Source organism: Urocampus carinirostris, chromosome 20, assembly GCF_059441175.1.
Source record: "Urocampus carinirostris isolate Australia breed hairy pipefish chromosome 20, RoL_Ucar_1.0, whole genome shotgun sequence".
Classification (NCBI taxonomy): domain Eukaryota; kingdom Metazoa; phylum Chordata; class Actinopteri; order Syngnathiformes; family Syngnathidae; genus Urocampus; species Urocampus carinirostris.
Genome location: NC_142368.1, coordinates 21,611,081 through 21,634,383, shown reverse-complemented (window position 1 = coordinate 21,634,383; position 23,303 = coordinate 21,611,081). Strand labels below are relative to the sequence as shown.

Here is a 23,303-nt window from a genome sequence, read left to right as displayed (position 1 = left end):
AAAATCACGTCATTCCCGAATCAAAACATTTGTGTGGGTGTCAACGAGCAATTCATTTCTATTATGAATCGACGCTCAGTCGCCCTGGTAAACTAGGGTAGAGGTGATGATACTTTGTTCCACTGACGTTGCAGATCGAATCTCAGGGAGCAGAGCATTCCACAGCACAAGGGCCCGAATGGAAAACACTTTTGAACCTGTGGATCTCTTCTTGGCTCTTGGGATCACTGGTGGACCAGCATTTTCAGAGCGAAGGATCCGGGACTGGAACATAGGGGGATATTAAAGTTTGCAATAATCTGTGGTTTGTGCAGCCCTTTGAGCCCTTGACTTGACTTAACCTAATTGTTGCATAAATGATAGAATGAGAGTGAAATCATAAAGTCAGTACGTGTTGGGTGTAGGCGGTATGCAGTGACATTCGGTGGGGTTCGTGTATGGTGTTGCACAGTCAGATTAAAAGAATAAATCCACACATTCTGCATCATTTGATTGGCGGAGCAAGAATGCAATATATAAATGGTATCATAGAGAAAGACGTTTTTTAGTCTTACTTTGACTTTTAAGCGAAGTCTACGCGCTGTTCCTTTTGGATTAAAGCATCAATAGAATATGAAAATAAGTCGATGCAACAAGAAACAAACATTAGATGCGTTCTGATATTACTGTGTTTTTCTGACTGTAAGTCGCAAGTGGTGCAACCTAAACTTCGAGTTCGGCTTATGCATGCTTTTCCTTCTTTATAATGGATTTTCTGGCTGGTGCGACTTATACTCTGGAGCAGGGGTCAGCAACCTTTTCGGTGTGGAGTGCCACTTTTAAATGTCCTTGTAAATAGGTGTGCCAAACCAAGATTAATGACTCGCACATTTTTTTTTATTTCCAACAGAGCTGTCATTTTACACCAGTCCGAATATACAATATGGATATTCATTGAAATTGTCTAACTGACCAATTTATCTTCCACTATTCTTGTTCATCAACAAACTAAAAAATGACTGAGAGCAACATGTGGAAAGTGATATGGACAGCTACCATACCATTCATCAATAATCTTATTTGAGAAACTTGAAACACACACACACACACACACACACACACACACCTTTAATATATTCGCCATCAGTACTTGGTTTTGCGTGCTTTGCCATGCAGTGATCAATGTGATAGCTTGCTTCAGTGGTGGCGTTTGTAGCAGTGACAAATGTTTTCAGGGTCTGTGTTTGTTTGCCGTACCTGGACACAGCGCGTTTTAATGTGTCCGCCTTGAATTCATGTTCATGTTTCGTCTCGTAATGGCGCTTTTTGCTATTTTCTTTATTTTCTCCTGTTTTTGTTCACGTCTAGTTTCTCCTGTTTATTTTCAATATCCTGATTCATTATCTATCTTGTCTGTCCCGTTCTGTCCGGTATTGACCCCATCTGTCCGGTATCAACTCGGGCAATTGGAATCGATCTTGTCGGTCTCTGGCTTCCTGCCTTCACACGCCAGACTGGCTGCCTAACGTGCATGACTCCCCATTTCCCGTAAAATAAAGCCTTGTGTGAGATCGTCACGCGATTGGGTCCTAATCCTGTTCCAGTTCTTGACACTTTGTAATTAACAAATAAACCTGACTTGACTTGACAATCCCTTTGAATTCCTCAATGATCTGATATCAATCCTCTCTGCTACTGTAGGGAAAAAACGGCATACTTTAATAGTAAAAAAGTTCAAAACTGTACAATGTAAAGATGCTCAACAGTTACCTTTCACCTGGCTGCCCATTTATTATAGCAAACGATCAAAAGTCCATCATGGCAATCACCTGTGGGTCAAAGATGAACCGCAGTAGTGTTAAACATTAAACCTCCATCATGCCCAATATTTAGTAGTGTGAAAAGTCACAGTGATCTGAACAACATCAACAACCACGTGTCATTCACCTGAGTTGTATTTGGTCCCGCCTTCTTGTGGAGGGAGGGGGACGTCTGGGATTGTTATTCTACGCCTGGTTGCAATATTGTGCGCATTCACTCCAAGGCCCAAGCATGGACGCATTGCTTTCGAGTGCTTTGTTCCAACTAAACCCCAGCTCCATGGTGGGCTCCGTGCTGGTGCTCCTCCTGGTTTATGTGGCCTGGTCTTCGGTCTCCAGGTCGCAGGGGCGCCTGGAGCCTCCTGGGCCCAGGCCGCTGCCGCTGCTTGGGAACTTCTTCGATCTCAACATGCGGAAAGGACAACACCAGACACTCCTGGAGGTGAGGAATGAGCAGTGTTGGGCATGTTACTTTTTAAAAGTAACAAGTTAGAGTTACTCACTACTTCTTCCAAAAAGTTAGTAACTGAATTACTTTATAGTAAAAGTAACTAGTTACCAAGGAAAGTAACTATTTCCGGTACTTTAAAAATAAGCTGTCGTATGTCAAAGAATTTAGCATTTTATGAGGAAATACAAAACACCGCAAGTGATGGGAATTCTGACTAGGGCAGCACGGCAGTGCAGTGGTTAGCGCGTGTGTGGCACAGTTCTGAGGTCATGACACCGAAACCTCCTGTGTGGGGTTTGCATGTTCTCCCCGTGGGTTTCCTCCGGGCACTCCGGTTTCCTCCCTTATTCCCAAAACATGCATATCAAGTTTATTGGCTGGTCCAAATTGTCCCTGGGTATGAATGTGCGAGTGAGTTGTCTGTCTCTGTGTCCCCTGCCCACTGCCTGAAGATAGCTGGGTTGGGCTCCAGCAGCCCCGCGACCCTAAGCGGTGCAGATAATACAGTAGATGAATTCTGACTATTTCTAGAGAACCTTCGGGTTTCCAAGCAACTCTTCTGGTTGTTTTTGTTGCTTTCTTCCCTACATTACCAATGATTATGTATTATGTTATAGTTACTAACTACTTCTTCCAAAAGTAACTGAGTTAGTAACTGAATTACTCTATCGTAAAAGTAACTAGTTAGCAGGGAAAAGTAAATATTTTTGTTACTCTAAAAATAAGTTGTATGTCAAAAAATTCGATTTTTTGGAGTACGTACATACGAAACACCACAGTGATGTCTTTGACGAGAGTTTACTTGAAGAGATGGTTATCACGACTGTTTTTAGAACACCATTTTTGGGGGGGGGATTTACTCACTAAAATAAACTGGCTCTTTCACGTCCCAAAAGGCTCTTCAGGTTGTTTTTGTTCCTTTTATCCCTAAAGTACCAATTACTATGTAACATTATTCACGGGTTGATTTAAAATTGGAGAAAAAAATAAAAAGTAGATAAAAGGAAACAAAACAAAAATGTAATAGCAAAGGTAAAAAGAAAGATGAACAAAGAAAAAAGAATGAACTTTATATATACTTACTTTGTATACGTTTTATATGACTACATTAACAAGGAAAAGCACAGGAAATATAATTTAGAAGAAATTGTAAATCTACAAAAAATATATAAACTACAAAACAATTTTGGCCTTTTTGTATGCACAACAAATGCATGAAAAAAAATCATATTGATCGATCACAAGAGAAAAAAGGCGTCTTGGAGGTAATCGGCTGTTGATTGGCAAGTGGCAGCCTCCTTTTGTTCACTTCCAAGAGCTGGTTCATAGAGACGTTTTGTTCCCAAATGACACAAATCGTGGTGCTGTCAAGTATAGGGCTCTTATTTTCTGCCAATCAGCCCTTTATCGTCTTTTCTTTCGGTGCAATAATAAATACTATGTTTGTAATCGCTATCCAACTATATGGTAGTCGCTAGTTCGAATGGTGACATGAAATGAAAAAACGGGGCGTAAACAACTCGGGGTAGAGCGGAAAACTGCTTTTGACTGTCAGACACAATACGTCATTATAACGGCAGAAAAAAAAAAATCAACAATTAGGTTACCCTTTTACTGAAGAAATATCACCTTTACGAAATGGTGCTACGTAATGGCGATATTTATAACAGCGTTATTCCAAAGACTGGTCACAACGCACAAGAATGCACTTGCAGAGATGCGCGTGAATTTTTTTTCAGTACCGAAATCCCACGCTGAATCCCGGTTATTTTTTGCGGTTACGCTACCTGATTAGCTCAACAGTTCTCTTTTCTTTTCTGCCTGTGTCTGCCATTGCGTCAATAATTCTGCACTCTAAACTGTTCATTACGTACGTGTAAATCTTCATCCTTCAACCTTCATCAACTTCAAGTTTCTCTAAAAGCCATCATGTCAACAAAACGCTCAGCCTAAATTGCTACCGGGTCCAAAAGGCAGAGAATTATGCTTTCTATTGCAAACAAATTTGGAGTTCTCCAAACACTTAAAGGCGCTGTACAGTGTTTGGAACTCTGTTACTCTCTGCCGCCATCTCTTGGCTCATATCATCATTGCAGCCTCCGTCGACTCATTTATGATGCGCATGCAAGTGCGTGCATTTGTTAGACTCGCTTGAAAAAAACTTAATATTTCATCTTTCTTGGCATTCTGCTTGAAGTAGGCCTTATTTTACTTTTACCATTTTTGTTCTACACTGACAAATAGAAAAGAGAACCTTCGGGGATGAGCATAACGTCACTCTCCAGCACTCCCCCCAGGCCCCATTCTTCAAACCTAATGTGTTCCGCACCAAAAAGCTCTGCTAAAAGTAAAATGAAAGCAGATAAGCGCAGTAGAAAATTGTTAACACATACTTGTTAAGGAAAATGTTTCAATTTTTTAAGGACACCTCAAAAGACACACACCATCTTTAATGTATTTTCCCTCAACATATGAATCGACATAAAAAAAAAGGTTGGGTTTTTTTTTAATCACAAGGAAGTGCTACATCTTTTATTGCTGGTTTTCCCAGTTTTTTGACATATAACACCGCAACTTTAAATTTAGCAACTAGAATGGTGAAGTACCTTACACATCGCCACGATTGATTTTAAGTTCAGAGCTCTATGGGTGCTAATTCGACACTGTGGGTGCTAAGCACCCATAGTGTTGTATTCAAATTGCATTGGATTGTAGGAGAAAATGTAGGAGAAGTTGTAGGTTCGATAATCTTTTAAGTCTTCTTTCGTGATTGAATTAAGTACATCGGGAACCAGCCATGAGGGGGAGCCTTTTATTTCGTCATCCCAAAAGAACTCAGAGAACTCCAAACATAACAATGCTTTTATAGCTTCAGCCCAAAAGGCGGCCCTAGTCCTCAGTAATCAACACGGACATGTTGTTCGTACCCTTATTAGGACATGTTGTTGCCTCAGTTTGCTCAGAGAGTCCTTGAAGAAAGGCCTTGTAGGTCTCATGCCCATTTTGGTAAACTCGACTATCTTGTCAAGGATCTTCTCGAATGATGTCCACATTCCCTCACTACTGTAAGCAACGTAAGCAGGTTTTTCTACATTTCTAACTGTATGCAACTCTATTCTACAAATGCGAGTCTATTTTCCACAACAGGATTCAATGCAACTAGAATGAGGACTAATATCTAATATCTAATATTATCTAATAATATCTGTTGATGATAACAAAGTCAAGCAGAAGAGGAGCAGGGGTTGATGCTACGAATCAAATGGACTAAACTATTTCAAGGCTTTAGATTATTCCAGACACTGCATTGTTCACATTTTTGTTTTATATATATTTTTTGTTTCATCATATTTAAGCCTATCCTCTCCTTTAATAAGGAAAAGAGAGATTAAAAAATGATGTATTTTTGGGGGTGCTTGAGCATCCCCAAAGATGATCTAGTTATGCCCATGCACCAAGCAACACAACTGGAGCAACACTACAAAAAAGCTTTTGTTAATTGATATTGTACAATTTGTGCCATATTTTTGTTCAGTTCATTTTGAGAGTCTCTTTTTTTAAAAGTCTATATAAACAAATTTCTACTGATTTTAACTATTGTGTTATGTTTCACGAAGGTGGACACAGGAGCAGACACATGAATGACATGTTTGTGAGGTGGCAAAGGGAATAATAAAGAATGCTCCACACATGGCGGAAGGAAAGAAAACAATTGACAAAAAAACACAGTCCTGAACAAATTCACGGCTGCCATGGGTACAGGATTCCTTAGTCGGGTAGAGACGGGCAATAAAGGGTCAGGAAACAAGCACAGGCCCAACATCAAAATTGTAAGTTACGATCTGACAGCGCCCTCTGTCCGCACAGTCATTACATTCTTAATTCTTAAGGTCTGTACATGAGAGGCAATTGTGGAGATCCTCCTGTCTATCTGCTCGTTAACACCCTCTGGAGGACAGTGGCATGCTGGATTCCAGCATACTGTGGTTGTTTGGTCAATGTGACAGGCTTTTATTTTGAAGCCTTACCTCCTTGTTCCAAGATGTCCAAGAAGTACGGCCCAGTGTTCACCTTTCACATGGGCCCCAAAAAAGTGTTGGTTCTTGCCGGTTACAAGGCGGTGAAAGAGGCCCTGGTTCAGCGGGCTGAAGATTTTAGCGAACGACAAATTCCGAACGCCATCAAGGACACACAACTGATCAATGGTATGCACGTACACCACCTAGCAATGAAAGCAAGCACAGGAAGTAAACGTCAATCTTTGGCTCGTCCTAGGCGTCGTGTGGTCTAACGGAGAAACGTGGAAGGAGATGCGTCGCTTTGCTTTGAGCAACCTCAGAGACTTTGGGATGGGGAAGAAGGTCTGTGAGGACAAGATCATTGAGGAGTGTCATCAACTCATGGAGGTCTTTAAGGGTTTCAGAGGTGAAATGCAGAGGTTTCAACTACCACGATTTTTGTGTGTTATTTCATCAAGCTTGCTAAATATCTAAAAATGTAGGAAGATAGCTACAAGCTAAAAAGGTAGCCAGAGAGCAAGCATGTTTGTTGTATTTAATGTAAAATAAATCTATAAACAAACCCCCTGTGTGGAGTTTACATGTTCTCCCCATGCTTGCGTGGGTTTCCTCCAGGCACTCCGGTTTCCTCCCACATCCCCAAAACATGTTTGTCAGGTTAATTGGCCGGTACGAATTGTCCCAAAGTGTGAATGAGCGAGTGAGTTGTCCCTGTGTGCCCTGCGATTGGCTAGCAACCAGTTCGGGGTGTCCCCTGCCTACTGCTAGAAGATAGCTGGGATGGGCTCCAGCACCCCCGCGACCCCACTGAGGATAAGCGGTGCAGATAATGGATGGATGGATGGATAAATCTATGAAAGGTAACAAATACATTTACATGAATAGATTCTTGTTCTCTTCTCTTATTTAATTCCTAAAAGATGATTATCAATACTTGAATGGATTTTTTTTGGTCCATGAAGCCCATGAACTGGAATTTATTTATTTAAATTCCTAAAATAACAATGTATCACGTAATTGCTATTACTACATTATTACCAGGTTAATTATTAAAAGTAGGGTTGAACAGACTCAATCAACCAATACTACAGGTCCCGTGCCACCTCAACTGTCTTTAGGTGGCACCATCTTGGGGACCCCTGTATGATATGTCAAGTTATTGTGGCGATTCACCATTTCACGATGCCGGTTCTCACCTCAGGTGAAGCGTTTGACACACAAAAGCCAGTCAACTACGCCGTGTCCAACATCATCTGCTCACTGGTGTTCGGCAGCAGGTTCGAGTACGACGACCCAGCCTTCGCAGCCATGGTCCGGCGTGTGAGCAGAAACATTGAACTCTTAGGGTCTCCGTCCTTCCTGGTATATAGAACGCCCTCCATTCCCATGTTGCTGAAGAATTTATTGTGTCAAAATATCCCTTTCCCAAAGTTCGACAACTCATTCCCGTGGCTCGGCAAGTGGTTCTCCTCGGCTCGGAAGGAGTTGCATAGTCAGGTTGACGCCAACTGGAAGCAAACCATTAAACTGATCGAGGGTCTGAAGGCGACCCTGAACCCGAATTGCAGCCGAGGCTTTATTGACGCCTTCCTGATCAGACAGCAGCAACAGCAGGTCCTACAGTCATTTTCTAGATCGTGGATCCTTGACTAGTACCAGGACAGTGAATGATCACCAACAAAGTCGATTTTGGGTCTTCCTTTGTGCGCAGGAATCTGGGGACGCGGGTCACTTCCACACTGTGAACCTTGTGGCGACTGTCTTCAACCTGTTTGCTGCAGGCACAGAAACCACGTCCACAACGCTCAGATGGGCCCTTCTCATCATGGCCAAATATCCTGACATACAAGGTAACAACAGTGGCCTACCACTGAAATTCAGTTTTCACATGCCAACCACCCTTTATCTTTGTAGTATATTTAAACTTGGATTAGGTGTTTTAACTTTTGAGTTGAAGCACAGAAGCTTGAGTGAAGAGTTAAGCCAGGTTCAATCTACAACTAAAATCCACTCTTATTTTGGTTTATTACAGTCTATTAATGGGAAAATGTACATTTATACGCACTTATAAGGTTTTAGAATCATCCTAAATCGGTTTCATGTCAGGATTTAAAGTCACACAGGAATACACTTCACATTTCATTGACATTTTAAATGATTGACAAGAAGGTTCATCAAATAAGAAAAAAACACAATTCTAATGTTTTTCAATTAAAGGAATCCTAAATCCATGGGTACTGCTGGTTTCTCGAAGTTCATAATTCCACTGTCAAGATCAAAGGAATAATCCAATTCCTACCATAACCTTGATGTAAAGCTTTAAGATTAATTCGATCTTTGCTGGATTCTTGTCTTGGGCTAGCTCCCTACTTGGATCACAAGAATTTCCAATCTTCCAATGATTCAAGGAAGAGGGAAAAAAAGAACCTGGCCAAAACTCGTCAAAATCGGGTTTTTTTGTGTATTGTGAATAACACCATCACTGGGTGGAGTCAAAAAAACGAAAAGGATGGATTTGGTTTTCTCAGCAATGTCTTGCCAACAATTGCTGCTGCTAATCGTCCTGCCCGCAACGAGCGATGACTAAAGACCTGCTATTGGTTCTTGCTATGATGTCTTTGATGTCTTTTCTAAGAAACTTTATTGGATCATGGGCTTACTGTCACGGTTGCCGTGGCGCTCAATTGGCCCCACCCGTGTGGTGCCAGCTGTGGCTCGTTGACAGATTGGCTTCCCTATTTAAGCTCAGTGCTCTCACTCACCCTTTGTCAGTCCATCAACAACCCTCTGCCCCGCAAGACGTGGGTTTTGACTCTGTCTGGTTCCCTGCCTGCGATTCCTGTCCTGTATTGTTCCTGTCTATTTTGCCCTGTTTAATTTCGATATCCAGTTTTGATATCAACCCTGTCTGTCCCATCCTGTCCGGTATCACTCCATCTGTCTGATATCTGCTTGAGCGATTTGTATCGATCTCATTGGTCTCTGGCTTCCTGTCATTCCACGCCAGACTGCTGCCTTACGTCTTCCGCCCAACAATCGCCGAATCACTGCCGTTTGGGCTAACGTGCATGACTGCCCCATTTCCCGTAAAATAAAAGCTTGTGTAAGGAACGTCAAGCATTTGGATTCTCCTCCTGTTCCGGTTCATGACACTTACACATCATTGTTCGCTGTTTAAAAAAAATGTCATTAGATCATTTAGTTATATGATCAGATATTTACTACAATGTGTTTCCTATTAAAAACGTATTATTTTATCCAAATGTTAATTGATCCTTTTATCTACTGTTAATTTAAATTTTAGGTTAAATCTTTAAAGTTGCCCTGACTGTTCTATTGAAGCACTAAATGCACTTTAACCCTTCGATTCCGTCTGTTCCCTGTCTGCTCGTGTACCTGGTATCGATCTCGTCTGCCTCTGGCTGCCTGTTTTTCCGCGCTGGACTTCTGTCTTACTTCTTTCGCCCAGCGATCGCCGAATCACTGTTGTTTGTGTTCATGCGCATGACTGCCCCATTCCCGTGAAATAAAGCTTGTGTGAAAATGTTACGCGCCTGGGTCCTCCGTCTGTTCTGGTTCTGACGCTTTAACTATTGAGGGGAAACACTTAAGCCAGTTTAACACTTGATTTACGAGTTAAACCAGGTTAAAAGTAATTAGTATTTTGAGGAATCAGGGAGGGGATGAATTAAATTTATTCTGGACACGGCACGAACAATATCAACCTCTAACAAAAGGGAACAACAAAATATTTGCACAAAAACACATCTGGACAATACAATATTCTACACTTCACTCATTCCTTTATTCCAATGGACGTAAGTAATGATGATTGTTGTAGATCTGGGGTTTCCAACGTGGTGCCCGCTGGCACATGGGTGTCGCCTAAGGATAGCTAAGGTGCCAACAGACCTATTTTGAAAATAGCTCACCAGTGCTAGGTCGAGTTGAATTTACAGTAAAAGGGATTTTTAGTGGTTGACTGAGTCTATTCAACCCTACTTCCAATAATTAACCTAGTACTGAACCTGCGTTGGGTATAATGCGGTTATATTTTTTTGTAACAGGGTAAACTTAATTAGAACTATTTTCGTCATTACACCGCTGTTACCGTTATTGACGGTCGAAAGCGGTGGGTTACTTTGACTGCAGAACGCCAACAGTGGCGTGTCCCCCCCTTGGCAGACCTGACGCTAATTTCAGCAGTGCAGTTTTCTGCCCTCCGAGTTGTTTAAGTCACGTCATTTTGGATCATCTCGCCATTCAAAACAGCGACTGCTATATAGCAATTACGAATATCGTGTTCACACATGGACTGAAAAAAGCGGATGAAGGATGATTGGCGAAAATGTGAGCCCTATATCTGACAATTTACCGACTCCTGTCATTCGCAAACGAATCGTCTCTATAAAGGTGACCAAAGGGATCCAGCTACACACCGATCAACAGTGCCTTTTTTCTTGTGTGATTGGTCAATATGCATTTTTTTGCAATTTGTTGTTGACTTTATATATGTTGAGCACAAAAATGTTTGAATTGTTTGGTATTTGATCTTTTGTGTATATTTATAAATATTTACATTTGATATCTGTGTTTATCAGTCTTAAGATAAAGAAAAAGAAAAGTTTATATTTTTTCTTCTTTTATCTGTCTCTTCCCTTTTGTTATTTTATTTTTCCTTTTGTTTCTTTTTTTCCAGTTTTGTCTTTTTTTTTTCCCCACTCTTTTTTAAGTCATGCCGTACATAATAACTAGTAACGTATTACTTAAAGCAACAAAAACAACCCGAAGTGCCATTTAGGACCTGAAAGAACCGGCTGTTTTTAGTGAGCAGAGCAGAATAAAAAAGGGTTTTTCTAAAACCAGTGAGAATTGCCATCTCTTCAAGTAAACTCCTGTCGAAGACCTCACTGTGGTGTTCTGTATTTACTCAGGAAATTTCGAATTTTTTGACATACAACTTCTTTTCAAAGTGACAGAAATAGTTTCTTTCCCCGGTAACTAGTTAATTTTACTATTGAGTAATTCAGTTACTAACTCAGTTACTTTTGCAAGAATTAGTGGGTAACTATAACTTGTTACCTTAGTAACGTGCCAAACACTGGTAATAACATAGTAACGACTTAGTAATAACATAATAAGTTATTGTGTTAAAAATGCATATAGAACAGTGTGCCCTTTGCATCCTTTTGTGACAAAGAGAAACTCTCAGCTTGAAAACGTTTGGAGCCCCCTTGCAGTAGATGGTAATTGACGTGATGTTAACACAACTGGTGGTTAATGAATTGATAGATGACTATATTTCACGTTCTGATTTGCACCCATCCATACCAATTTGGTTTATTGTATTCAATTGTTTTTGTTTTTTGACATGCAATATTAAAAAGCTTTATCAACCATAATAAGATATTAAATATACTGTGCTACCTCATGAGCAGATCATTCGGATATCATAAGAAATAAATAATAATCTGCTGCCTACTGATATAAATGACATTCCTGTCCCAAGTTATCCTAACCTTTTTAAGGTACATTGTGTAAAATTTGACCACTGGTAGCAATGTATTTTCTAATGCAAACAAAAACCAGTGTCAAATGAGCATGGCGAAGCAGCAAAATGCCAGACAAACACAGGGGGGACTACTAGGTATAGATGTCAGGACCAGAACGGAAACAGGACCCAATTGCGTAACGTTTACCACAAGTTTTATTGATGCGCCCATGATCCCGTGTTCGCTTGACACGGGAAGCCAGTCGCTGTCGTACTCTGATTGTGATCCAAACACCGAAGTGGATCTTCCATAGCGAGCGATGGCGGTGTCAGGGACGGAAAAACTGGTCGGTAGCCGGGACTGGGAGAGCCAAGCGTGGTCAGGGTCAGAAAAGAGATGTAAGCAGGACGGGAGAGTAGACGTAGTCAGGAACAAAAATGGGTCAAAAGCCGGGACGGGAGAGCAGACGTGGTCGGGATCAAAACAGGTCGTAGCCAGAGACAAACGGAAGCAAAAACGGGACAGGTGGGAGTCAGGGTGGCAAAAGGCTTGCCTTGTATACACAGAAGTTCACAGACAGACTGACAGCAGGGGAAAGACAGAACTGGGTTTAAGGAGAGACAGCGAGCCAATAAGAATGGTAGGCGGCAAATTAGCGAACACAGGTGATTCACATCAGTAATCATGACAATAGATTACGCTATGTAAAAGAGATACAAATTTCCTGACCAATGAATATAATAATAAAGATTAACATTGGCATGACAGTTCATCTATGTTTGCCTAGTACTCAAATGAATGTTTTCTTTTTAACTGAAAGAAGGTTTTTTTTGCTACCACTTACGGGGCATTAAATATTACACATCGTCTATTAAAGGATATTTTGGACAGCACTTGTGGTTGGGTCATTTGCATATCCATCGTCATGCCAGGTAGGTTTTTCTTTTGTTTCGTGTTTCCTGTTTGGACATTTGGTTATTGGTTCATTGCCCACATGTTTATTTGTTACTTTGTTTTTTTACATTTGATATTTACAGTTTTTGAGTTTGTTTCTGAGTTTGTTTCTGATTTGGAGATTTTTTTGTTTGGACATTTCGTTGTTTTGTGAACCCGTGTTTATCACTTTGCAACTCCTATTGGTATTAAATACCATCCCTATTTTGAGCACCCTTGCCTCCAGTTCTTGCTTCCCCCAGGGGTCTATCACCCCCAATACCTAAAGTTGTGTCTGCAACAATTCAAAGTTTCAGTGATGCTGGTTTTACTTGATTATAAAGAAAAGAAAATTGCTGTCGGATCAGGGTAGAACGTTTCGGCTTATTACCAGTGACTGAAACTCATGCCAAAAAATTTGCGGACACCAGGGCAGACAACTCTGAAAAGTTGCCTGCCCAGCCATTAAGTTGCCTGCCCCATTTTTCGCAACTTGAAACACAATAAGACGACTAATTGCAAAAAAAAAAAACCCCATTGTTGCAAAGTATTAAAGATTGATAATCAGAACATATAACAGAACAACACTTTAGAATTAAGTTTATTATAAATCTACGTGGGCAGCACGGCGGCGCAGTGGTTAGCGCATGTGCGGTACAGTTCTAAGGTATTGGGAACCTCCTGTGTGGGTTAAAATCCAGCTACCGGACTTACTGTGTGGAGTTTGTATGTTCTCCCCGTGCTTGCGTGGGCACTCCGGTTTCCTCCCACATTCCAAAGACATGCATTTCAGGTGGATTGGCCGGTCCAAATTGTCCCTAGGTGTGAATGAGCGAGCGAGTTGTCTGTCCCTGTGTGCCCTGCGATTGGCTGGCAACCAGTTCAGGGTGTCCCCTGCCCACTGCCTGATGATTGCCGGGATGGGCTCCAGCATCCCCGTGACCCTACTGAGGATAAGCGGTGCAGCTAATAAGATGAGATGAGATAAATCTACGTATAATATTCATTGCATGTATATGAGATCGCCGTTTTCCACCTACCATCAGTAAGTACCTGTATTTACTCATCTTCATTCATTGCAATGTCTGCTACAAGCCACGTGAACTCCTCTTCCACGATGCTTTTAATGTACGTTTACGTTTGGTAGTGTCATTAATTTTGTTAGCTTCTTTTGAATCTTTCTTCTGGGGCTGAGGTTTTGGCTTGATTCCTAACCACTTATCCATTTTTCTTGTGTTCTCTGTACGTCTACTTTGGAAAATGATATGCAAATGCACAACCTTATTACGCTCGAGAGAGTCCAGAAGCACAAAGTTATTCAATGCAGGCGTCTGATTGGCTGCCAGAGTATGCAAATTGCCAAACGAACCGAAATTTCCAAACCGAACGAAGATTTCGAAATCGGAATAAAGCCAACGTTTGATTTGAAAAAAACAAAAGATTTTTGTTTTTCTCGAAAAAGTTGTCGGGCACCCGGGCAGACGTTATTTCAGACACTGATATTACCAGCACACTGCTTGTAAAACACAGATCTAAGTTACACGGATTTGTTGTCTTGTAAACATTTAGATAAGGTCCAGGAAGAGGTGAAGCAAGTGATCGGAGATCGTCAGGTCCAGGTGGAGGACCGAAAGAACTTACCCTTCACAGACGCTGTCATCCACGAGACTCAGAGGCTGGGCAATATCGCACCCGTAGCACTTCCCCACCAAACCAGCCACGACGTCACCTTCAGGGGTTATTTCATCAAGAAGGTCTGCTAACATTATTTTTAATTCATTAATTCTATCGTTGATGTTGCTTTTAAAAGTTGACGGTGGAAAACTTCACTTGATGGACTATAACGAAAGCTTTTATAGTCACTTTACAGGGAGTGCAGAATTATTAGGCAAATGAGTATTTTGACCACATCATCCTCTTTATGCATGTTGTCTTACTCCAAGCTGTATAGGCTCGAAAGCCTACTACCAATTAAGCATATCAGGTGATGTGCATCTCTGTAATGAGAAGGGGTGTGGTCTAATGACATCAACACCCTATATCAGGTGTGCATAATTATTAGGCAACTTCCTTTCCTATGGCATAATGGGTCAGAAGAGGGACTTGACAGGCTCTGAAAAGTCAAAAATAGTGAGATATCTTGCAGAGGGATGCAGCACTCTTAAAATTGCCAAGCTTCTGAAGCGTGATCATCGAACAATCAAGCGTTACATTCAAAATAGTCAACAGGGTCACAAGAAGCGTGTAGAAAAACCAAGGCGCAAAATAACTGCCCGTGAACTGAGAAAAGTCAAGCGTACAACTGCCAAGATGCCACTTGCCACCAGTTTTGCCATATTTCAGAGCTGCAACATCACTGGAGTGCCCAAAAGCACAAGGTGTGCAATACTCAGAGACATGGCCAAGGTAAGAAAGGCTGAAAAACGACCACCACTGAACAAGACACACAAGCTGAAACGTCAAGACTGGGCCAAGAAAAATCTCAAGACGGATTTTTCTAAGGTTTTATGGAGTGATGAAATGAGAGTGAGTCTTGATGGGCCAGATGGATGGGCCCGTGGCTGGATCGGTAAAGGGCAGAGAGCTCCAGTCCGCCTCAGACGCCAGCAAGGTGGAGGTGGGGTACTGGTATGGGCTGGTATCATCAAAGATGAGCTTGTGGGGCCTTTTCGGGTTGAGGATGGACTCAAGCTCAACTCCCAGTCCTACTGCCAGTTTCTGGAAGACACCTTCTTCAAGCAGTGGTACAGGAAGAAGTCTGCATCCTTCAAGAAAAACATGATTTTCATGCAGGACAACGCTCCATCACACGCATCCAAGTACTCCACAGCGTGGCTGGCAAGAAAGGGTCTAAAAGAAGAAAAACTAATGACATGGCCTCCTTGTTCACCTGATCTGAACCCCATAGAGAACCTGTGGTCCCTCATCAAATGTGAGATTTACAAGGAGGGAAAACAGTACACCTCTCTGAACAGTGTCTGGGAGGCTGTGGTTGCTGCTGTACGCAATGTTGATCGTGAACAGATCAAAGCACTGACAGAATCCATGGATGGCAGGCTTTTGAGTGTCCTTGCAAAGAAAGGTGGCTATATTGGTCACTGATTTGTTTTTGAATGTCAGAAATGTATATTTGTGAATGTTGAGCTGTTATATTGGTTTCCCTGATGAAAATAAATAATTGAAATGGGTATACATTTGTTTTTTGTTAAGTTGCCTAATAATTATGCACAGTAATAGTCACCTGCACACACAGATATCCTCCTAAAATAGCTAAAACTAAAAAAGCCCCACTCCAACTTCCAAAATATTCAGCTTTGATATTAATGAGACTTTTGGGTTCATTAAGAACATGGTTGTTGTTCAATAATAAAATTAATCCTCAAAAATACAACTTGCCTAATAATTCTGCACTCCCTGTATGTAAAGTAGTGGTTCTCCTCAGGTGTGACCTAAGGACCCACTTTTCAAATGTATGGAATAGAAAGATGTAAAGTTTAAACCACAGATAGTAGAATATATATTCACGTTCGGTTTTTAAACAAAAATGACCAAGATAACCAAAACGACTTCCAGGTTATTGTATTGTTCTGATTTGATGTTAGCGAACCCATGAGAGAAACTGCAGGCAGAGGTTTTCCTAAATAAGACGGTATTTATTAACAAAAATCAAGAGCAAAGTACCACTCAAATAAATGGGTAATAAACTAGAAACATTTCCAAACAAAAAACTAGAAACAAAAAACAAACTCGACAAAGTTCAAACTAAAAACGACTGAACTGCAAGGAAAAAACAAATTAACAAACAAACCTGGCATGGAAGTGAAAATTACAGCAGGTGACAGTACTCTGGAAGTAAAAAAAAAAAAAAAAACCTGCTTGTTAGTGAAAATGAGCACCGGGTCGGTTGGCTCTGGGTTGGGGGATCTAAATCAAACTGCAAGGAAAAACAAAAAAACAGAAAGTAAAAAACAAAGTAACAAACAAACCTGACGTGAAAGTGAAAATGACAAGGGAAGACAGAAAAACTCAAAACGACTCGAACAGAACAATCCTTTTTAAGAGTTCACGATGATTGGGCACATGTGTGTGATACTAAAACGCCAGTTGGGGCCCTCTGGTGGTGGGAGGTCTGCTAGACCCTAACAAAAAGTCCCTTAATTAAGCAGTAGTCTCTAACTCAATTTACATGGGGGCCACTGGAGCTATGGTCTGCGTGAGGTTGGGCAAAATCTGTTTTTCCACAAAAAATAAATCAGAAAAAAAAATGTCCACTGTTTTGCAATATCGTTGTTTTTTTTAAATTCTCAACACGAAATAAGATCTAATAATATTAATTAAAAAGAACACATTAGGAATTCATATGAAAATAAATAAGTCAATCAGTAATACATTGACCCAAGGTCAGCTGGGGCTGTACTTAAAGGGACAGTGTGTATCATTCTGTGCTTGCTAGAAAAAAGTTGTTAAAAATAGAAAAGATATTGTTTTAATAATTAGCAAAATCCTTCACAACCATCAGATATATGTTTCTTGTCTTTAGATACTTATAGGTTAAGAATTTGTTATATTTTACATAAAACGAGGCTCACCTAGAGGGACCTGACATAATTGTGCACCATCTTGCTGCTACGTATACACAAAACACCAAAAACTTGGTGACAGGCAAGGCAGGAGAAAAAAAGAACATTTATGATTTCTGGTCACTTTGAGTATCCATAATTTTCATTTTTAGTTGTGATTTTTAGTACTCGTTTTTGGTTGCACAACAGAATATTAAGACATCCAGTGGTCAAATAATATACACTGTTCCTTTAATTTTCTTATTTAGGCGGGGGTTTCACATTATCATCCTGTGGAGTGCAAATAGCCCTGGGCCTTGACTTTGATACCCCTGCCTTAAAGAGGTATGCAGAAAATCGATGGATGAAATAGGTAAATACGGGTACAAAGTTGACCATTTTTAGGTCCAGAGAGTGGCGCTTCTCTGCTTTTGAGTTGAGTTCTTTTAAACATGTGTAAGCCTGGAGAGGGATGGGAGCCACCAGGCACTACTTTACCAAGACACACCACAGGAATGGTGCCCCTACGACCCTAGTGGTTAAGGGATCACCCCACTCCCCCATACCATAGTAGTCACATTTTCATTTGGTGTTTGTGCATATTATACATGAAAAAAACAAAATGGCTTAAGATTTCATTAAAAATGCAGTAAATTTACCTTTAGAGGGAATATTATAACCTGAAGACATTTAGCTGGTCATTTTATTAAAAACATGAATATATTCTACTATTTCTTGTCTAAAATACACTTTTTTCCCATTCAATACATTTAGGAAGTCAGAATTTTGTTCTTGATTTGGGTCAGGACACATAATCAGGATGGGGTAGTGTGTCATAAAGTCAGACAAGTTGAGAACCACTGGTATAGAGGACCAATGATGTTGGCTTTTTTTTTAAACTTGTTTTCTTCCCCAGGGCACAACCGTGTGCCCCCTCCTCACATCAGTCCTGTTTGACGAGACCCAGTGGGAAAAACCAAACTCGTTTTATCCGCAACATTTCCTAGACCAGGATGGGAAGTTTGTCAAGCCCGATGCCTTCATGCCCTTCTCGGCAGGTGAGGCATACATCCGGAAATTTGTGTTGTTATCTGTTGCCGGGCAAATATTTAGGGAGTTAAAAAGGACATTTTCTAATATCTGGTGCCTTTATGTCAGAACCAGAACAGAAACAGGACCCAATCGCATGACGTTCTCACACAAGCCTTTCATTTTGAGGGAAATGGGGAGTCATGCACGTTAGGAAGTCGGTCTGGCGTGGAAGGACAGGAAGCCAGAGATCGACGAGACCGATTCCAATTGGCTAAGTTGATATCGGACAGATGGGGTTGATACTGGACAGAAAGGGACAGACAGGATTGACAACAAATCAGGATATCGATAACTAACAGGATAGACTAGATGGGAATAATAAACAGGACATAAATAGACGGAAACAAAACTGGAACCCGAAATTAAACCGGACAAAAATAAACGGGAACAATACCGGACTGAAGATATCAACAGGCAAACAGGACCGAGTCAGAACCCACGTTTTGTGGGCAGAAGTTCGTTTGACGGGCTGACAAGAAAGCAAGAGAGCGCTGAGCTTTATATGGAAAAAAGCCAATCTCTCAACGAGCCGCAGCTGGTACCAAATGGGCGCAGCCAACTGGGCGCCATGGCAACCATGACACTTTAGTGCTCAAATAACATCATTCATTAAAATGAAATGAATGAAATGATCCGGATTTATATGGCGCTTTTCAAGTCAATGACTTCCCAAAGCGCTTTACAATGTGCTCCACATTTCCCAATAGCGGCCTTGTATTGCAGCCATGTAAGACGCTAACCTGCTTATTGGGGGTATTAGGGGTTCAGTGTCTTACCCAAGGAGACTTCGACATGTAACACGGATGAGCCGGGATTCGAACTGGGATCCCTTGATCCCAAGACAAGCGCTCTACCTCCTGAGCTACCAGTAATTCCTCTTTTTCACTTTTCATAATGGGCCCTTGATAGTCAAATCCCACAAAGCAGAAACCTTTAATTATATATGAATTTATTAAATACATTGAAAAACAAAGTAAAAAACAAAAAACAATTTACAAGCTCTAGTATTTGTTTGATAAATAAAAGTAAGCATTTTTTTTAAATCACTTCTGTCCTGCCAACTTATAATGTAGAACATAATCATGCTGCTATATTGCACTATTGATCCAAAACAGGGTTGAAAATGATTTCAGGACACCATACACTTCTTTTTTTTTTTTTTTACTTCAGATGATATTTTATAGCCAGCCTTTGTCAGCTTTTGTAGCCCCAGAGCGTTTTGTTGACATGCTCTCTTTCAGAGAAATTGAAACAGATTGGCTCATATGAATGTAAGTGCACCAAGCTGTTTTATGTGTGCGCACAACTTAGACCGTAACATTATTGACACATTGGCAGACACAGGCAGAAAAGGGGCAGGGTGACTGTAAAGCCAATCAGGACTTGGAGCACAATGCATGATGAAAATCAGGCTAAGTAGCAAAACAGGAAAAAGTAAGCAATACAGCGAGGTATTACTGTATTGGTTTAAATGATAGGCAGTCTAGCACAATATGCTGTAAGAATAAGTTTCAATTACCACCTCCTGCAAAATTTCGCTTCGCCCATGTCCCGAGGGACATTGAGTCTGAGTGGACTATGTTTATGTGCCTTCATTGTTGAGGCGGCTGATCGGAGTTGTGGCCATGAGGTAGTCGGTGCCTGCCATGGCAACAACCCTAAGACCTGTTGGTGGTCACTGGCAGTGAGGGATGCCGTCAAGCTTTAAAGGGATTCTTATTGGGTCTTCCTGGGCTTTGGGACTCTTGAAACATCTGGCAGGTATAGGTGGACCAGATAGTGTGTTTCAACTACAGGGGAATCACACTTCTCAGCCTCCCTGGTAAGGTTTACACAGAGGTGCTGAAGAGGACAGTCCGTCAGGAAGTTGAATCTCGGATTCAGTGGGATCAGTATTGTTTAGTAGGGGCCATGGTAGAGTGGACTAAACACTCTGAAGAGCCCTCGAGGGTGTATGGGAGTTTCCTATCCATTTTACAAGTGTTTTTTGGACTTAAAGAAAGCATTCGACTATGTTCCTTTGGTAGCCCTGTGGGGTGCGTCAGGAGTATGGGGTACCAGACAGTCTTGTATGATCGGTGGCAGAGTTTGATCCGCATTGTCAGCAGTAACTCGGAATTGTTAACAGAGGGGGTTGGATTCTGCCAAGGCTGCACATTGTCACCTATTCTGTTCATAAATTCAATGGACAGAATTTTCATACACAGCTGTGGTGTTTAAGGGGTCCGGTTTTGGGCCTTCAGCATTAGATCTCAGTTTTTTTTCAGATAATTTGGTGCTGTTGGCCTCCTCAAACTGTGATCTTCAGCTCTCACTGGAGCGGTTTGCAGTAGAGGGTGAAGCTGTCAGGATGAAGATCAACACCTCCAAGCCCAAGTTCATGATCCTCAGACGGAAAAGGGTGGCATGCCCTTTCCAGGTTGGGGTTGAGATACTGCCCCAAGTGGAGGTGTTCAAGTATCTCTGGTTCTTGTTTACGTGCGAGGGTAGGAAGGAACAGGAGCAGGAGCAGCGTCTGCCATCATGCGGACCCTGTACTGGTCTTTTGTGGTGAAGAAGTAGCTAAGTCGAAAGACAAAGCTCCTGATTTAGCAGTCATTCTACATTCCTACCCTCAACTATGGTCACGAACTGTCAGTCATGACGAAAGAACAAGATCCTAGGTTTCTTCCACAGGGTAACTGGGCTCTCCCTTAGTGATAGGGTGAGAAGCTCTGTAATCCAGTAGGGACTCAGTGTAGAGCCGCTTCCCTTACCCATTAAGAGGAGCCAACAGAGTGGCTCAGGCATCTTAGGGGGTGTTTCCCGGGTATGACCCACCTGCAGGAGACCCTGGAGATGAACCAGGACACGCTGGAGATACTACTTCTCTAGGCTGGCCTGGAAACACCTCTGGATTCCGTCGGATGAGCTGGGGATAAGGAGGTCCGGGCTTCCCTTCTAAGGCTGCTGACCTTGCGACCCAACTCTGGATAAGCAGAGGATAATTGATATCATATTGACATGCATTTTGAAAAGTTCTCATAGGTGGAGAAATTAGCATTTTTTACATACATGAGGCTCACTGAAAGGAAGTTGCCATAATTGTCTGCCCATCTTGCTGCTACAGGTACCCCCAAAAAACGTAAACGTTGTGAAAGGCTGAGCAAAAAATTGGGGGGAAAAAAATCATCCTGTTGGGGAACTTTGAAGTTACATTTTTCTATCAGTTCATGAATATTGTCGAATGTAAATTTCTTTGTATTTCTAAAATACAATACCCCAGGTCGCCGCATTTGCCCGGGAGAGAGCCTGGCCCGAATGGAGCTCTTCCTGTTTTTCGTGACGCTGTTGCAGCACTTTAACTTCCGGCCACCGAAAGGCATCACCGAGGACGAGCTGGACCTGACCCCTTCGGTGGGCGGCACCCTCAGCCCCTCTCCTCACAAGCTTCGAGCAATTCCCATTGAGAGCTAGCCAGCTAGGAAGAAAATTGTACTCCTTTTTTCCTGATTATTTGGGAACTAAAAATGAAGCGCATATACGCATGGGTCCGCAAATGATGCTAATAGACAAAAAATTGTGTTTTACAATGTTGGTGAATAAAAATCTTTGGACACTTTTGTAAAGTTTGTTAATTGTGAGAATATACTGTTGCGATTTGTGGCTAATGGGCTTTTTACTGTCTGTAAAGAGATCTACGATTGTAATTTTAAAACAAGTAGGTATGTTAAATACCACCAATGTTCCCTCTAAGCTGCGTGTGTGCGCAATTGCGCACTATCCAGAGCTTTTCTGCGCACAAGAAAATCTAGCCAGGTCACAAAAATGAGGGCTCGAAATTGAACAAAAAAGAAAAAAAATCCAAAATGAAAAAGTAGTGAAAAGCTGAGAAAAAAACAAAAAAAAGGAGAGAAAAAGAGAAAAAAGAGCAGGAAATATTCAGAACAAAAGCCAATAAGCAAATAAAGCGAAAAAAGGTAACAGAGAATAAAAAAATCAACAAAAAAGTAACATCTAGGAAAAAATAAACACAATGAGAGTTTATTAAAAAGGAATTTAAAAAAAAGGAGAAAAAAACTGGGAAAAAGAGGAAAAAGTTTGTGTTGCATTCAAATAATTTCCAATTATATCAAGTTAATCTTGTTGCCAACATTGTACTTCAACCAAAAAATGTAGTTAAATACAGTTCTTTATCGTGCAACCGACGAAATAAGCCCCTCAAAATGTTAGTATTATGCGACAAAAGATACCAGGAATAAAAGAAATGGAAATCTTGTGAAAGAATTGTAAAAACAAATGAGGTTTGTAGGCCCTGCAACCTTTGCAATCGGACATGAGTCAATTCATTCAAAAGTGAAAAATAATTTTGCATTGCCGAAAACTCAGCAAAATGTAACGTGATGTCAAGTTTTGGACATGTTTGATAATGATTTGCCACACTTGGGATTGCTCTTGCTCACTGTTGTTTCAAGCGTTGCTCACCGACTTTGTGTGAACGCTCAGACCTGTGGAAAATAAGAGGGAACATTGAATACCACTAAGATAGATAGATAGATAGATAGATAGATAGATAGATAGATAAATAGATAGATAGATAGATAGATAGATAGATAGATGGATAGATGGATATATAGATAGATACTTTATTCATCCACGAAGGGAAATTCACATTTCCAGCAGCATCCCTGCGCTGGAGAACAAAACAATAATAAAGCAAAAAGAATACAATATACAAATACCCAGTGTGACGTGCAAATGCCCACTGTAGCGTGTTATATAGAATATCTAAATAGTGCTACACAGAATACATATTGCAATAAAATACGGTGATATGCAATGTAGGGGGGTGTGGTTTGATGTGGGCCTTTACTCTGCCGGGTAGAGTTAAATAGCCTCATGGCATGAGGAAGAAAAGATCTCTTCAGTCTGTCCGTAGTACAAGACAGTGACAGCAGTCTGTCGCTGAAACTGCTCTT

At 41.2% G+C, this 23,303-nt stretch overlaps 1 protein-coding gene across 1 annotated transcript; it reads left to right on the top strand.

Annotated features, from left to right (window-relative positions):
- The first annotated feature begins 1,981 nt into the window (after window positions 1-1,981).
- On the top strand, window positions 1,982-21,947 carry LOC148346576 (cytochrome P450 2K1-like). Its single transcript, XM_088325685.1, has 9 exons — window positions 1,982-2,241; window positions 6,293-6,455; window positions 6,526-6,675; window positions 7,471-7,631; window positions 7,701-7,883; window positions 7,981-8,119; window positions 14,264-14,448; window positions 18,170-18,311; window positions 21,611-21,947. The coding sequence occupies exons 1-9, from the start codon at window positions 2,032-2,034 to the stop codon at window positions 21,799-21,801; spliced, it is 1,524 nt and encodes a 507-aa protein (XP_088181811.1). The 5' UTR covers window positions 1,982-2,031; the 3' UTR covers window positions 21,802-21,947.
- The last annotated feature ends 1,356 nt before the right edge of the window (window positions 21,948-23,303 follow it).

What these genes read in the sequence shown, in the direction of transcription:
- LOC148346576 (XM_088325685.1), top strand. Translation starts at nt 2,032, where the DNA reads ATGGACGCATTGCTTTCGAGTGCTTTGTTCCAACTAAACCCCAGCTCC. An exon ending in GGTCTTTAAGGGTTTCAGAG is followed by an intron (nt 6,676 to 7,470) that starts GTGAAATGCAGA and finishes TTCTCACCTCAG; the next exon opens with GTGAAGCGTTTGACACACAA. An exon ending in CAAATATCCTGACATACAAG is followed by an intron (nt 8,120 to 14,263) that starts GTAACAACAGTG and finishes GTAAACATTTAG; the next exon opens with ATAAGGTCCAGGAAGAGGTG.